Source organism: Marmota monax, unplaced genomic scaffold, assembly GCF_021218885.2.
Source record: "Marmota monax isolate L192 unplaced genomic scaffold, Marmota_monax_Labrador192_F-V1.1 WCK01_AAM20220418_F8-fsc00015, whole genome shotgun sequence".
Taxonomy (NCBI): domain Eukaryota; kingdom Metazoa; phylum Chordata; class Mammalia; order Rodentia; family Sciuridae; genus Marmota; species Marmota monax.
This window is the reverse complement of record NW_026692194.1, coordinates 9755583-9774222: the sequence shown is the minus strand read 5'-3', so window position 1 is coordinate 9774222 and position 18640 is coordinate 9755583. Positions and strand designations below refer to the sequence as shown.

Here is an 18640-nt window from a genome sequence, read left to right as displayed (position 1 = left end):
TATCATATCACATAATCACAATAATGAACTTTTCTTCTTTTGATCCTTTTTATCCACACCACTGTGGCAACAATTAAGATTGCCAAGAAAGCAAAAGCATATGTAATTAACCAATTTAGGAATGAACAAAAATTCAGTACTATTTGACACAGACAGCGAAAACAAACAAACAAAAAAAACAAAAATTAAAATCTTGTTGTTCAAAAGAACTTACACAGGTTACTTATAGTGAATAATTAAGTTTTGTTTGTCTGTACCCCTGATATTGGATTTGTTATTAACCAAATTTAATTTTCTCAACATATCTGTGAGAGAGAAAAAAGATTCACATACATATGAACTGAGGCAAAGGACAGTCATGTGACTTGTTTGAAATTATACAATTAAGTCAGTGGCTGAACTGTAAACAGAACCAAGGATACCCAACTGCTAGTGTGCTGCTCTAACTAATGGATCATGCTCCCTGCTATGTAATAGGACTGTTTCCTTTAATTACAAATTCTTCATTCACCATCAGATTATCAGCCAGAGGCTTTATCATTAGTTTTGCTCTTCTTCATTCATGGCACCATTCCAAGAATATCAGATTTCCATGATAAAAAATATAAATACCACTGCTTATTGCATTAACCAGATCTGGAGATCCCAACTGCTTGTGGCAAGGATATTCCACCATATCTGTACCTAATAGCATATTTACAAGTAGAACTGCAATTTTAGCAGCCATTTTTGCTTGATCAATGATCTGGACAAAATGGATTTCATTTTTATTTAATCACATTATCAGTGCATTTATAATTTGACATTACCACATTCTATAATCTCATTAGTCAACACTATTAACATATATGACCTGAATGTAAAAATTCTAAAGGTAGCAGATTTTTAAGGATATACCTTAGGGGACATGTGATGTTAGGAAGTAGATGAAGATAAAAACCATGAGATGTTCTTACATTCTGTGCTAAAATCTATAAAAGAGAATTTACTGGGTAAACAAATAAAATAAATATCTTTAAAGAGGTATCTAGACACTTGTCTTTGAGAAGCACTTTGTGTTTCTTTGGCACATATCACAGTAGCAATAGTAGCAGCAGCCTTGCCCCTGGTGCTGATTTCTTACTACTCTAAATGTCTCCTCTGAGCCAGAATACACTGGCTGTTGCTGATCATGCTGTGAGACACCTGCACTGGCTACTAGGCTTGTCATGACGCACAAAACCCTACCATCTTCAGCTTGACATTGTGCAAGTTATAATTATTCATCCAAATGAATATGTCAGAGCAGCAGCAGCAGACCTCTCATCAGAGCAAAAGAAAAATACATCAAAACATTATCAACTCAGCAGGAAGACAGGGACCATAAGGAAAATTACCCATTTTTAATATGGATGCCACAAAGCCATGTCTATTATATTACAAAAAGAAAAGAAAAGAAAGATCTTCCAAGTGTAAAGTCCAGAAACACTGAATCCAAAGAGAAAATGTACAAAAGCAGACAATGATTTTTAAAATCAATTATCTGAAGCCTATTTACAGTCTCTTAAATATAACTTTACTATTAGATTACAATGGTAACATTTATGCTACATAAAAACCACAACTGTTTAAAAATGGTTAAAACTGAAAATACCCACAAGAATTGTTTTCTGGTGAGTCAGTAAGCAAGGATAACACATAAGCAAAGTCATCTCATACTGCTTCTTACATTTAAATATATTTAACTAATATTGCCAACCTCATCATACTAAACGACTCAGAGTTCATACTGCTAATACCATGACCAAAATCCTTATGATGTTTAGCTAGCATCTAGACTCTTATTGATAAATATTTTTAAACATTCAAAATTTTAATATTATATGTAAAATAAAAACTAAAATTACTCCCATACCTGCACAAATGAAGAAAATATTTCTAAATTGTATATAAACATATAACATAGGCAAAGATAACTTCAGATTGCTATCTCATCTTTAAATAAATGTGAAAACTGTTAATTTTTAGAACAAATTATACATAGGAGTTTACCTTTTCAAAAAAAAAAAAAGATATGATTTTCTTGAGACAGAAAAGGCAGAAAACACAAGGATAAGCCTGATACATTTGACCACAATGAACGTTAAAATTCTGTATGATAAATATATCATATACAAAGTTAAAGATATGCCATAGGGAGAATATATTTACATTCCACATAACCAACAAAGCATTGGGATTCAAAATAAATTAAGAATGCTCAGAATAAAAAAAAAAATCTCAAGCAAAGACTATGAACATAATAATAATGATTATCAATTCTTGATAAAGAATTAAAGTCAGATTAACTAAGATCATAATAACACTTGGAAAAGATTTGGGAAAGTAAGATTATTATACATAGCTGAATAGCAGTAATCTCAGCGGTATATTCCCTATAATTCAGCATTTTCACTTCTAGGAATAATCCATACACAAAGTCTAACATATATGTACCAGGAAACATGTAAAAGTTTTCATTGTGGACTGCTAGTAAGAAACTGTGAATAACCTTATCAACAGGGCAATGGCTAAATTAACTGGTTGATGGACATAATGGAATGATATACAGCATTTTAAGATAAAAATGTATTAGGCACACAAAAATCATGGATAAGTCACTGAAACGATATCATATAAAAAAATCAAACCACAAATACAGTTTTAAAATGTAGTAAAAAGTCTGTAAGGATAGCATACACATCAATTCCAGAGAAAGGAGATAACTCGTTAGCAGAAAAGCAAATAGGAAAGAAAGGACTGAAAAAGTAATGGGGTCTGTGCTATTCCCAGAACTTTTTATTTATCAAAGGGGGGGAGGGGGGGGACTAGAGATATATCTGAAGCAAGTGTGAAAAACATTAATACCTGTGAAATTTAAATTATGGATAAAATGCCACTGTAATTTTATCTGTATTTTGCTAACAATATCAGTGTATTTATAACTTCAGAAAAAAATGTATGATATTCCAGTTACTAATCAATTTTGTTTCCTTAGCACAACTGCAAAAAATACTAATAACTATTAAATCAATACCTTGAGTATAAATTATTATTATAGACACCCCAAACTTATATATACAAGGCCCTGAACCAGTATTAAGTAAGAAAACAAAATCTAAAAGAAACTGCCCTCAAAGATATTCCACTCTAGCAGTCACAAACTAACTTTGATTTGATACAAACTTTTCCATAAAGTTTGTACAGTTATCTGCATTTTAAAACAACACTAAAAAACTCATCAAAACTATGTTCTTCAAATTTGGAACTGTGATAAACATTAATTTGTGATTTAAAGGTAATATCTGGAAAGAGTAATAAAATCTAGATATAATATTTTCTCATGATCTCACTGTCTTAAAACAGAAAGATAAAGCTTTCAGAACCAAATAGAAAACATGTATTTCAAAGTTATACAATCATGTATACATGATTCAATTTTGGAAAAAAATTTTAATAAATTATAACATACATCAAATACCCAAAGTAAATCAAAGGCTTCTTCCTCTCCTTTATTTTGCTGTTTCTCAATTTCCCCTGAGAGAAATAGGACTTATTTTTAAAGAAAAAAATGAGAACAGTAATATTTTTGACAAATGTGTGTAATTAAAGTGATATTTGGACACTTGTAAGCCTATTTAAAACCTGTTAAATGTTGTTTAAACTTTAAAAATTTTTAAAACTAATTTCACTTATAATTACTTTTATGTATGTATAGTTTAAAATATATGTATCAACTTTTACTTGAACCTAGTCAAATTTTGCTAACCAAAAAAATGGGTAGCTTCCATTCACAGAAAATTCATAAAATATCACTCTTCATTTTCTCTTTGCCTAAGAATAGAAACATTTTCTCCTTTTTGCTATCAACTATCACAATTCACTTGGTGAGATAAGGCCAATATCTATTAGACTATCCTGCGAACTTTAATAACCATATTCTGCCACTTATTTAAAAATCACACATGAAATTCTGTGAGTGTACTATTAATAATCCAAAGCACCTTGTGACTACATGTACACACTTCTAAAACATCAGCTTGTTAGATATAACCAATGTACTGAGAAACTAAATTAACAGAAGCAGGAGAATCTTCTATTATCTTTACTTCAGTATGAATATATGAAAACATATAAAAAAGAAAATACATAACCTAAGTTCAAGGATAAACCAAGTCAAACATTTTAAAACCATGAAAACTGAGTACAAATAGCAGGGTTTTTATTTTTACTTTCCTATGATAAAGATTCTGATATAATATCATCAACGTTAAAAATTTTAGCAATATAAAAACTTCCATTCACTTTTACACTTACTGCGTATTGTTTTCTACATAGTTGTTTAGGATTTAAACTAAAACACAAAATGGATGTCAAGAGGGCTTCTGCATGTTCACTGAAAAATGAAACTTAAAGATCTAGAGGGTGAATACTGTGTGTGAGTGTTTGCAGAGAAAGAAGGAAATAATGGAAATATTAGAAAATATAACTAAAGCGTTGTATAAGGCTTGTTTATAAAAGAATGCTCTAAGAAAACTGGAAAATAAATCACTTTAAAACCTATAATGGCTTCTTGACTTAAAAAAATATAGTTTTTAATTACTTAAAATAAATTTAAGAATTTACCTGTGGTGTCCAGGAAATAGAAAATGGAACAGGAAAATCCACAAAACAATCTGGTGATTCTGCGGGATACTACGAAAAAGCATAAAATTTGGTCATTTCTGATTTTCTGTGACAATTTCACTCGAGGTATTTTGGAAAAAAATTGAATATACTAGGAAAAATAAACTGCAAATGCACTAAATATAAATATTTTTATTCTACTATTACAGTGATATGGAGAGTTCATTAACAGTCAACATCTGTTCATGAGGTACAAAGTTTGGTGATTTAGTGTGCCACAACAGTCAATGTTAAGCAAAGAAAAATGAACTAAGTTAGTGTCAGGATAGCTGCTAATGTTATGATCTGAGGGTGAGTCACACTGAATCTCATTTTATCTTTAAAATACAGAATCAAAATAGTTGATATTTAATTCCTTCCAGTCTAAAATTTAAACTCAAATAGCTTCAGTAACATTTACATAGTCAATGTGATAAAAGAACCAAGATATGCATAAGAATGACTACATAACTATCAATTTAAAAAAATGATTTTTCCGGGCTGGAGTTGTAGCTCAGTGATAGAGCAATTGCCTCACAAGTGTGAGGCACTAGGTTCGATCCCAGCACCACATAAAAACAAATAAAGGCACTGAGTCCATATACAACTAAAAGAAAATTTTTTTAAAAAAAATGAATTTTCCATATGAAAACAAGTATTTTTAGCAAGTAGATAAAAATCAGGTTTCTAAGTTGACAAAGACAAAAGATATTTTTTCTTAAAATTAATTTTTTATTAGAAAATCAGAGGATTATAATAAAATTCTATTCTGAAATCTTCAAAATCACAAAATTAAAAGCACTCATTTCTTTCCATTAAAACACTAAATTTACTAAAAGAAAATTCATTTTAGGGAAACTTTCATTTAACAAACTTAATTAATTCAGATCTTTATGTTTTTTAGTATCTTATTATTGAGTATTTCACTGGAAAAGCCAAAGGGGATAAAAAATCATCACTATAATATTTAACAAACACCAGCACAAAGCAGATGCTTTCAAAAATTAACATTTTGATATAATGATCAGTTGGCTAAAAATAAACAGTATCTGTTGCGCATACACTTGTAATCTCAGCAGAGGTTGAGGCAGGAGATCTCAAGTTCAAAGTCAGCCTCAACAACTTATGAAAGGACCTAGAAAACCTAGCAATACCCTGTCTCAAAATAAAAAATAAACAGGGAGGGGGATGTGGCTCAATGGTTAAGCACCCCTTAAACTTAAGTGGTATCAATTCCTGGTACCAAAGAAAAAACAAAGAATAAACAAAAGTATACTATCTGGTTATATAAAACTAATAATACAGAGACACATAGAAAACCACATAAAAATATTACAGTGCTTAAATTCTGTAAAATGAAAAATGATCAGGCTGAGATAAGGAAGTCTATTTCAAACAATTCAAAATATCACAAGGTGATATTATTATATCAGAACACAGTTGCTATAATCACTGGAAAAACAATGTGTACACAACATTAAAAAGTCATGAATGTCTCAAAGTAAATGCAGGTAGAGAGCTCAGGTCTCTCTGGTTCCACCTTTATTAACTAGCTAATATGACCTTGGAAGAGTTATTTAATTTCAATGACTGTTTCACAAGTAAAACTGATAAAACTCAACAGTATTACAAAATCTCATTTTTCTCTAAAATGTGATGATTCTTTTTTAAAAAATTATGCACACTTAAAATCTCCTTGGGTCAAAATGGAAAGGGTTGCTGCTACTTCTTTCCCAGAGATGCTAATAATGAACAAGATCAACTCTCTAACATAAATAAATTGTCAATATACAATAAGAAGTTAATGAAATGTTTACTATATTCTAAGTAAATATATCTAGTAAAGTATCTGTGGCCTTTGAAGTCATTGAGTACATACATTCATAGCTCATTATGCTGAAAGAGAATAAAATCCTATATTCAAGTGAGACTCAGTACAGTAAATGGTACAAATGCACAGATATAGAAAAAGATCCACAAAGAGTTAAACAAAAAAGCAGGTTATAATAAATGTTATCCCAAATACAATAATGACTACTGTGTCATCTGTGAAAGGATAACATATTTCAAATATATTATATATTATACTTATGCAAAGATAATAACATGTATATAATAAACTACTAATCTATATGTGGGTGGCTTTAATACATATCTATTAAAGTTGAATACAGGTATATTTTATATGTTAATTGTATTCACAAATTAAGAGTGATTTTATTTACATAATAAACTTCACATAATTACATAAAACATAAAAAGAGCAAATTTATGTGCATTTGGGGATTTATTATGAATTATTAAAATAGGAAATAACATCCTAGATATTCATTTTCAAAATAGTCTGAACTACAGTAGTACTAAGTACAGTGTAGTATATATATAATGTCACAAATCAGCTTGACCAAAATTAAGACAGTTTTTAAAAGTTATATAGATATATATAAAAACACCAGAAACTGTCAAAAATTTCCATTTTACAAGTTTGATAACAAATGCTCCAAAACAACAAATTTTAATTAAAAAATTAGTATTTAATTATTTTTAAGTAAAAATATGGGAGAAAGAAGGGAGATATGAGAAAGTAAAAGAGGGGAGACATGATCAAAGCACACTATATGCATGTATGGAAATGTCACAGTAGAACCGTTCATTTGTACAATTAATGTGTGTTAATTAAAAAAAGCTCTTCAAATCTCCCTTGAAGCAATCCAAATCAGTAATTATAAAAAATTATTCCACAATATTAAGTACATATAATATGTACTTATAGTCATGATATTTTTTATAGACGCTGTAATATATTATTCTAAGAAAAATCTTAACCAAATCAGTTCTGTTCAGACCATCTAAAACAAGGCTACCCCCTGCAAGTGAAACCATACATATTGCAACAAAGACAAAGTGCCCAGCTTCTGATACACATCTGTGATTTTTTTCCCCCCAAGTAGTTCTGATCTTGGCAGAAGCTGAAAAAGCTCTAAGATACATTTTTTGTACAGAAAAGATAACCCCATCCTATAGTACAGGATGCACTATAAGTACTACATAAATATATCTAAAAACACAAAAAAAATCCTTATTTTACACCTTTTTGATTTACATATTTATTTTTAATAGGAATTGTCTAGTTCAAATTAGTGTTCTTTTCTTTGTGCGTTCTTGGAGATGAGGAGTGACTGAATCACAAGAGAATGTGTTCAAGAAAAAATATATTTTAAATACATATATACATCAAATCAAAGAAATAAAGGTTGTGCAGTCAGAAAAATAATCCTGCTTTAAGGTTTGTTTCAAAAAAAGTTTTTAAAAATTGATTTTAAAAAAATCTTAGTTTAAAACAGATTTTATGAAAACTTTGTCATGTATTCTGAACAAATAGTTTTTGCTATTCCTGTCTTTTAACTGTCAATTCCAGACCCAAATAGTACTCAAAAAACAGAAATTACCACATATAAAAGATAACTTTGGGGGCTGGGGTTGCAGCTCAATGGTAGAGCACTGGCTTCACATGTGTGAGGCACTGGGTTCAATCCTCAGCACCACATAAAATTAAAATGAAGATACTGGGTCCAACTACAACTAAAAATTTTTAAAAATAAAATTTAAAAAGATAACTTTGGCCTCTATAATGCTAAACTAAACAGGCAAATAATGAATCTAACAAATCACCACAATGTAGTATTGTCATCCTAACTTTTTTTAATAAACACTTTTTTCCCTAATATCTTCCTAGCTCCAAGTTTTCTCTTCTTTCTTGCTAGCAGAGCTTCACAACTATAAATGTTGCAAAACTAATCAAAACCACAACTAGAAATCATTTCACATAAACCAGGAAGGCTAAAATAAAAAGATATCCTTAACCAGTGTTAGTGAGGGCATGGAATAATTGGAGTCCCTGAATATGTCTGATGGAACTGTAAACTGGTGCATCTATTATATGAAAGATTTTATAAGTCCTCCAAAACGTTAAAAAAAATAGTCATATGACCCAGCAATTTCACTCCTAAGTATATAACCAAGAGAAATGAAAAATTTGTGCATACACCAAAACCTGTGCACAAATGTTCATAGAAACACTCTTCATAATAACCAAAATATGGGAACAAATGTTGCAACAAAAGAAGAATGGGGAAATGAAATATGGTGTATCTGTAAGGTGAATATTATTCGGCAATTAAAAAGGAATGAAGCACTGTTACATATATGAACCTTAAAGACATTACTCTAAGAAAAAGGAGTAAAAGACTGTATACACAATTCCATTTATATGAAATGTTTGGAATAAGCAAATAAACAGGACCAGAAAGTATATTAGTGGTGTCCAAGAGCTGGGGAAGGGTTAATGAGAGTCTGTTTATGAATGTGAAACTCTTTCCTAGAATGATGGATATGTTCTAAAGTTAAGTAAGGGCAATTTTTGCACTGTTAATATACTAAAAACTAAAAACTAATAAAATGTACATTTGTTAAAAAGAAAAAAATGTTGCAAAACTGACACTGGAAAATATTTCCTGGAAAAATGTTAAAAGAATCACCTAATATACCTTAAAAAGATGTAAGAAAAAGCAGAGAAAATGGACCATATAAGTGTCCTCAACATAGATTAATATTTTTTATCACACAGAACCCCATTAATATGTATGATTAATACATTAATAAAAATAAATAAGGACAATCATAAAACCTTCAAAGCATAAAAGGCAGTGTATGTTTAAGGCATTATCTTCTTAGTAAGTATAAGAGTTTATAAAAATGAAGACAGGATATACTTAAAATCTTTAATTTTGGTCTTCATAGCAATAAGGGAACTTTTTATCAATGTACAAAATAAAAACAAAGTATTTTGCAGAATATGACAGAACCTTTGCCACTAGCAGTATGTGATCTTTTAAAAGGATAAAGGCAGATCTTAAAGCATACGTTGAAAAACTTAAAAGGAAAATAAAATTATTTTTATTTTAATGAAAATAACTATCTAATTTCTTTTACAAATAAGGTTTCTATCCCACTAATTTTGTTCGACACTTATATGGGTCTCAAAATTATATCTAAGCATTCTGTGTGTGAGGAAGAGAGAATGAGTCATTTCTCAAACTGTCTGATGTAGCACCACTATAAGGTATCAACTTTTCTGTGTCATCCAGTACAGCTTTATATATTAATTTTCTCTTGTGGAAAGCTTAAATGCCAGACACATTTTTTAAAAAGGACAAACACAATTGATCTTTTCATCACTACAATCTTCCGAAATAGAATTGATTGATGACTACTGGGAACAATAAAAAAAAGGTTGGATGTCCTGGTTTTCTTTAAATTCTAATGTTTTCCCAGTGATTACCAAGTAAATGATTAATATACTAATCTTGCTTATGCTACTTATTTCCTAAGATTCACAATCTAGGACTAAAAATAAAGACAAAAATGGAAAGATGTTTTGTGTCAATAAATTAGTGAATAGTTACAGATCACTAGCCTATAAGGACCCTACAAACACATAACCTTTGAAAATTCTTAATATATAAATGCCAAAAAGCTTTGGCCAAAGGAAATAAACAAACAATAAGAAATATGTATATAGGTATGTCTGTGTTGGGGGTTGGGACAAGTCAGTGACAAGAACTACAAAAGTAATTCATAAGAATTGAGAGCAAAAGGCATTTTCAGAACTTTACTAGAGAGCATGTAAGAATCCAGTCTTCGTAGGATGCTACAAAAATAACACTATAGTACTTAGAGGCTACTGAATCTCATTTGTAATATTTCTCTATTATTAAGTCTATAAATTGGTCAAATTTAAACTAAAATTTTGACATGAAATTATATCTAGGCTTTTGGAAACCTGGTGAATAAATTCTCTGATGCGTTCTCAAATCCACTTTTTAAAGCATTATTTATGTACATTAAAAATATTCAGAGTCTATTTCTCAAAATATTTCCTGACCACAGTAACAATTAGACAAGGCACATACCTTTGCTTTCAACTTGACAGTGATTAGATGTTCTCTACCAGAAGCATCTTCTGCTTTTAACTTGATGGTACTAAAGCAACTATCTACAGATACTAGTCTGGTAAGGAGAAAAAAGTAAAAATAATCAGACTGGGGTAAGTTCTGGAGGGGGATGGAGATTGTAGGATTGAAAAGAAAATATTTGTTATGTTACTATTAATCAATTATAAAAATTAATCCAAGGAATTTCTGTATGCCAACCCTTTCTGCTGCTATAGATTTACTGCCGTTAATACACCAGCCTAGTGCTTAATGCAGTCATAGATCTCCAGATTATTTACAATGTGTGTCAAGGCTCATGCTGTGGTCAGTGAGCACTATGTTTCGGTTTTCCATCACTGGAACCTTTAGCACACACAGCATGTTTCTGTCAGCCTCTACTTATGTACACATTAAACTTCCTGTCAAACTCTTTGATCCATTTCTGTAGTTTCATACAGCATGAGACATTTATGCTTCTTTTATTTGTTTTTCTCCTCAATGAACCTCTCTTTTATTATCAATTATGTTACTGTACAAAAATCTGGCTGATATTAGTTCATATACTCAAATTGATCCTCTAAGGAAAATGCTATATAAGCACATATACAACCTGGTCTCCTAACAGTAAATTTTCTTCTTGTACAATATATAGCTTCTGACACTTAACCTAGGCATGTATTCAAGATGACTAATATTTTAAACATATTACACAATCACAATTGTTTTTGCTTTAAGTTGCTCTAAATGCATGAATTTTCTACAATGGAAACCAATATCTTTTGAAATATATCATTCTGTAAAAATATGGTCCCTTGAGTAGCATAAGCTATTGCCAAAATGGTTCAAATTTAGCAGTATATTTACTAGTGAACAGGGCATGGGGATATTTTTTGACATTTTTACAATACTATTCTCTTGTAGAGATAAAAAATAGCCTAAGAATATTGAACAATGTATCACCCAGACTGCTGGTAAGACCTATTAGAGTTCAGAAGTAGCATTAGCCTCCAAACTTAGGCGACATTTTATGACATCACTTTATGCCATTTAGTTACTGACCAAGTATAATTGTAAAATGGGTTAATTCCAATAAATGCTGGACAATAAAGATATAGAACACTATAACGAAAAAATAGATCTAGATATGAAAATATATATATAAAACAATGATATAAAAAGTAAATCAAAAAAATCTACCAAGAAATAGAAGTTTCATCAAAATCTGTAAAAATAATTTAGGGTCTTAGAAAAAAAAGCAAATATTATTCTAGAAAAAAAATGTATATTTATGTAATAATATCAGTGACTATATGGTTAATTTTTTTCCAACTATATCTATAAATGCCTTTAACTGCCTACCTCCAAAAAATTTGAACATGAGAGTTTATCATGGTTTTACCATGACTAAGGTTCAGATACATGAGCATCTGACTCTGAATGCCTCTACAAAACAGATTCAAGTTGAGAAGAGCACATGCATTTATATTCTCCCTCTATTCGCTAAAAAAAAAAAAAAAAAAAAAACATAAAGGAAATTTTTTAAAGTATGAAATTCCAGTTACAAAAAGAACAAGAAAGATCATTAATTAAAGCAAATTTTTAACAACTTTTATGAGAACGTATAGTACTTAAATGAACACTGGCTGACAAAACAGATTAGAAGAGAAAGAGGGCTCCAGGAGGGTGACAGCTGGCAAAAAGGCAAAATCTGTAGAACAGAGTATGATTGATACACACTGGCAGAGATTATGGGGATTTTTTTAAATGAAAAAAGCAAAGAGGAAAGAGAAAATTTTAAACTAAATTATAAACAATAAAGTCCTTTAAAAGACTTTTGAAAGACTATAAATATTCTGTTATAAATTATTCAGTGAAAAATATTTATGTAATCATAAAAAATAAACTGCTTACTAATTATAATTTTTAGATTCCAGCAAGACAAAATGCTAAAAGACTTCATTATAGTTATAGAAACTAATGTAAATATACTTAACCATAACCATTGCTTTTTTTTTTTTTTTTTGGCCAATATTGTTCCCCAGTATCTTTCCTGAACATTAGTATTTAAAGGAAAAGATTACAAAAAGTGGAACATAGAAAGGGGACCAATATCAGGAGGAAGGATAATCACAAAATCTATAATTCCTAACTTGAGAGTCAAAAGATAAATCCTTGGGTTCAAAGGAAAGAGAAAAATAAATAATGAAAGAAGAGAGAAAGTGGTATATGAGCTAAATCCTTTTTTATTATCACAATCAGTATACGATTCCTAAAACTAGCAAATCAAGAAATAATACAGACACTTTATTTAGAAGGGTAGAAGTGTAAACATGATCAAAGTGTTTGTTTCAAAGAATAAGACTTGGAATCGGAAATGGATAGCAAAGACTGTTTGCATTTCAGTTTAAACCCTGAGAGAGCATGTGAGCGAGAAAGAGGGGTTTGGGTGAGACAAAAAAAAGGACAACTAAACAACCAACAAGTGTTTTCTGTACTTCATGGTGCTACTCATTAGCTGAATGTTCAAATCATTATTGAATATCTATGAAATCAGAAATAAGAGCTCTAGTCTTTTGTTTATAATCACAGCAATGTAAGAGTATCATTATTCCACAATTTCACAGAGGTAATACTTCAGAGAATAAAGTGACATGCTCAAAAATATTTCAGTCCAAATGGCCATGAAGTTACTTTTGTTAAAACTTTAAGAAGTACTAGAATTCAAATAAAGCAGTATGAAATGCTTATACTTTCATGTTAATCTCAGCACAAACAATTAAAATTAAGAAACATTCATAATTACCCATATGAATTCCTGGCTACTTTGTTGGGGGGCGGGGGAAATCTTACTGCAATTATGAACATCTTCAGTACATATGACCTAGACTGCCAATTTTCCTCTGATGCTTATTCTCACCTTCTTCCCTTTGGCAATGGAATCCCTGGCTCCCACCCTAACCCCACCTAAACCTTGATTTACCTGGGTACAATCCACCTAGCTAATGACTTGCTAGCTGCCCTTCCACATGGACATATAACTAAACTTTGGCCACAAGGTTACAAGCAGAAATGATATGTACCTCTTTTGGATCATTTATAACTAAAGTGCACCCTCCTCTCCCCCTTCATCTCATTCCCCTCCCATAGATTGAACTTGGACAGGCTAGTATGAAACAGCAAAGACCACGAAGACAGGAACAGTTTTGTTGGCAAAACTGGCCAACAGAACCCTCTGTGGTGTTCTGTTTGGACTGTCCAAAACAGTAGCCATTAGTCACAAGTAACTAATGAAGGACTCAAAATACAGCCAGTACAGTGATTTTTTTTTACATTTAATTTTTTAAATTTTAAATTTAAATCTAAATGTCAATAGTCCTGTGTGGCTACAGGATACTGAACACCAATCACAATGGATAGTGAAGAAATCAGTTTAAAAATTCCTGCATTCTTCAATGACCTTCTGAAACAGAGCCACCAACCTATTTTTCCTACTTTTAACCATCTGCCTATATCTAATTTGTTAAATAAGAAACAAATAAAATTCCATTTTGTTTGAACTACTGAGAATCTGAGGTTTTCCTTGTCCTAGCAGATGAGCCTGTACCCTAACAAATAAAGCATAAAAAATTTATATCGATTCATGATAGGAAAAAGTATCCTGGTTTTGATAATGAAGGTAAAAAACAACCAACTGGGTGATAAATTCTCACAAACAATATCAAATCTGTCTTTCAAAGAAAGTCCACTTCAAATGTTCTGCCTTCCTCTTAAATTGGGTGTCTCAACTTAAACAATAGGGAATAATTTTTGTTCATTTAAATGAAATATAAGTAATTCATTTAAATAAATACACTTAGGGAAGTTTCATCAATGAAAAGCTTGAATTTTTTTAAAAGTTTATGTAAAATGCTAGAAAAATACCCACAAAAATCACAGTGAAAATTTATACTGAGAGGAGTTTAAGTATTATTTAGCTGGGCATATTGTAACACTGACTAAGAAACTATAAATACAAAATGTAAAGAATAAAATATTTTATTTTTGGTCCTCCACTTTGTATTTATCATCTGATACATTTCTTTATAAGTCTGTTTGCCATAAATAAAAGACACTAAATTTGAATTCACTTTTTTTAAAAACATTTGCAAAGAATACTAATACTTAAAATTTCAGGGAGATTTTGCTATTCCTGAGGATGGTGGCCCTGTGAATAGCTGAATATATCAGTACAGACAGAAGAAATGTATTCTCTTGAAATTTTGACCAACAGCTTAAGTTATGTAGTTTTTCTTTCCTTAATCACCAAGGTACATTTAAGTAGTAATACCAACAAAAGGCAGATATCCTCAAACAGCAGTCTGAAGATAGCCATAATTTAATAAAGTATCAAAGATTCCATTTTTACCACCACTCTCAATGTAAGCTTTAATTGCTTTATTCCTCGATTACTCAAAACAACCTCCCTAATGGGTATGTTCTCTCTATTTCTGCACAACAATTCATCCTGCCTTCTGTGTTTAGATTTAGCCTTCTTATATACCTCTTAAGTCAATTCAACCCCTTGCTCAAAAACACTCATGGAGTCCCTATCACTTGCTTAAACAGAAACATTAGTCTAGCAGTCAATATCCTCCAGTCTAGCCCTAATATATTAATCCCCTTATGTGAGCAACCCCTCCACTCAAAGTCCCAAAATGAACTGCACACTTTCTTCACTATAACCTTGCCTCCACCATTCCCTCCTTGGTAAAGCTCTCTCGAATCCTTTCAAGGTTACCCCAGTACTCATCTCCTCTAAGAACTTCTCAAATTTTTTGTAGACCCAAAGTACTTCACCTTTCTCTAAACTCACATCGGTTTTTTTCATTTGAGTTTTAGGTTGCCAATCAAATAAGTTTTTTGGTAAGGAATATGAAAGTTTTCTATTTGTATGTATATGCAATGCTATATGTATACATGAACATGCAGAAGCTATTGTCAGACTGGTTCATTATTTACCAATTTATGTCAAAATTTTAAACAACAGATGAATATAAATACTGTTTAAATTAAATACTATAAACATATTATCAATTCAGAAAACAATTTTTTCACTATATTGCAATTTGTAATTATTCAGTGCTTTGGATATATGTACAAGGGAAAATCACCCATTTATAAAGGTAGATTAGAATGAAAATGATACTGGTTAATACCTATACTCATATGTGCTATAAAACAGAAATTATCATTTGTTGCAATTAAATTACTACCCTAATTAAGTTCTATAAAACTTATGTTGTCTAACATCTTGACTCAACTAATATATCAACAACTGCATTCCTGCTATACATAAGAAACTTTGTGAGTTTCATAATGTGTTCTTTGTTATTAGGAAGATTAGCTTCATTTGAAAAATGCAGAAAATATGGCTCAGAGACCTAAGTTACTTGTCCAGGGTTACACAGGTGATAAGCCAGAATTAAAGCTCTGTTCTAATTATTGGGATTACTTTAGTATAAATAAGTGTGTATCTCCAGATTCCCCAGTATCATTCTTTAAAATACATTAGGAATTATAAAAAATATAATCATTAATCAGCTTCCAAGATAATAGGCTTAATCAAAAAGTCTAACAATATATGTTGACAATGTTTCCCAGCACATCAGATTTAGTACAACTCAGTAAACTCTTTCCCAAGATAAAACTGAAAGGCCAGTAGTTGAACTATACTCACTTTAAATGATAAATACTATGCTGTCTGAAAAGGAGGAAGCATCAGCTCACATCTGTTAGAACCATTCAATCGCTGAATTATCTAGGGACATGTGGTTAAAATAAATATAAATTATCTTATAAACAAAGTGACTATGCATCTCTCAAACTGGGACAAATTTAAGACTGAAAGGAATCAAGAAAAAAAGGCATAAATTAGGACTGTCTAGGTAAAGTGAAATGCATGGTCAGCCTATGCATAAAGCTCAAGTATCTTGGTGCTTTCTACTCCAGAATGCTCTTAGTACCAAAAATACACGCCTGTTAAACCTAAAGAATTCTGTTTAATTCTGATTGTTTTAATGAACCACTCTATAAAACAGCATAAGTAGAAGTTGACAGAAACCCATCAAGTCATCTTCTGACATCACCTACCCTTGTGAGTCAGTGTAACACCCAGAATAACCCAGAACTGTCATACCACCTTCATCTTACCCCATAAAGAAGCTGCTGTTTTAGAATGCTGAAACAAGTACAGAAATTACAACAAAAGTAGTCAAACTTAAGGTCAGCAACTAATTTCCACTGTCACTTTTATTTTTTAAAAAATCTGAATAAAGGTAAACTCATCATATTTTAACTATTTTTCTTTTCCAACTCAAATTTTTATAATTCCTGATCCTATAGGGTTAGAAATGCCAAAGATATAACTTAAAAAAAAAGATTTTTCTTTTATTATTAGATTTTATAACACTGAGAAATCTACAAGTTTATTATTTAGAATATAAGGAAAATGCAGACATTTTGACATGGTCTAAAAATCATTAACATTAAAAAATTCCATTTTAATCAATCTGTCATGCAAATCATGTGTGTATCAAAGTATATTTTAAATTAAAAAGCTAGCCAGCTGTTCAAGCAGGACCTCAAAAGATAGCAAATCTAGTATGCAACCACACAGTTCAGGTCTCAGCTGCAGCTCTACAGATCCTGAAACCCAATTTTATCAGGGTGTCAGTGGGTGGATCTGATTTAATTTAAAAATAAGTCACAAAAATAAAACTAACTAATGATTTTTCTTAGTTTACCAGATAGTGTTACATAAATGCTGACAAAGTCTTATTCTCTGGCTTCTCAGGATTCATGCAGACAACTTCTCTTCTGTTGCTAATACATTACTTGTAAATAGCAAAACAAATGATTAAGTAACAATGGCTATATTCTTAGTCATTTATTTATCTTGGTCACTATAATTAAATTATGATATTTCACAATCTAAACAGATTCTGAAACTATCTCTAGGGATGGGCATGATTTTGCAAATGGCCAGTTTTACTCAAAGTAAAACAAGTTTTCATTAGCTTCAACCTTGGCAGAATCTTGCAAATACTCAAGTAGTAGAGGGGACTTTATTAAAGGGCCTATATTGGAGCTGTCCCCTGGTACAACTCAAGAAAAGTATCATTTACAATGGGTGTTCTGGTGCATGCTTATAATCCCTAGAGACTCAGGAGGCTGAGGCAGGAAGACAACAACTTCAAAGCCAGCCTCAACAACTTAGTGAAACCCTAAGCAACTCAGCAAGACCCTTTCTCATTAAAAAAAAAAAAAAAAAAAAAGACCCTTTCTCAAAATAAAAAATAAAAAGGGCTGGAGATTTGGCTCAATGGTTAAGTGCTCCTGGTTTCAATCCCTGGTACCAAAAAAAACCAAAAAAACAAAAAAGTGGTATTATGTAGACAGCCCTATCCATATATACCCATTTTATATACAAAATTGGAAATAAAAATATACATCTTGAAAATTATTCTGAGAATTAAATAAGAATATGAAAAGCAGCTAGTACACTGAGTGACACAAAACAGAAACTTCATAAAAAGCAGTCCTATGTGAAACAATCTAAATCTAAAGAGGAGATAAGCAATTATACTGTAATGAATGATTTTTGGCAGACACATTCATATCCTTACTTTTGCCTTTTATTTATTATCAATTTAGAAATCTGTTCTTTTTTCTCCCACATTAGAACAATGGATATAATGCCAAAGTCAGCACTTTCTATTTATCTCTTAAAACCCTACATAAAATATTCTATTTCTCTTATAAACTTTGCTGCTAATGGCTCTCAAGAAATCTTATAATTACACTCCATAGTACTTCTCACAGTTAAAATTAAGTACTACTATGATCATCCACTTAATTTCTAACTTTTCCACTAGACTGAAGTTCCATAAGAATCTTAAGTCTTGCCTAAGTATCTTCATTACCTT

General features: G+C 30.8%; 1 protein-coding gene across 3 annotated transcripts in view; it reads right to left on the bottom strand.

The window, feature by feature from the left end:
* Fancl (FA complementation group L) overlaps positions 1-18640 on the bottom strand; it is a 62734-nt gene that overhangs the window by 19261 nt on the left and 24833 nt on the right. For 2 of the 3 annotated variants that reach the window (XM_046423622.2, XM_058572964.1), the window contains exons 6-7: positions 10656-10752; positions 4645-4713 (exon numbers count right to left, since the gene is read on the bottom strand). In XM_046423622.2, coding sequence (XP_046279578.1) covers positions 4645-4713; positions 10656-10752 — 166 coding nt within the window. The remainder of the gene's footprint in view (positions 1-4644; positions 4714-10655; positions 10753-18640) is intronic. The other variant, XM_058572966.1, reaches the window with a different exon arrangement.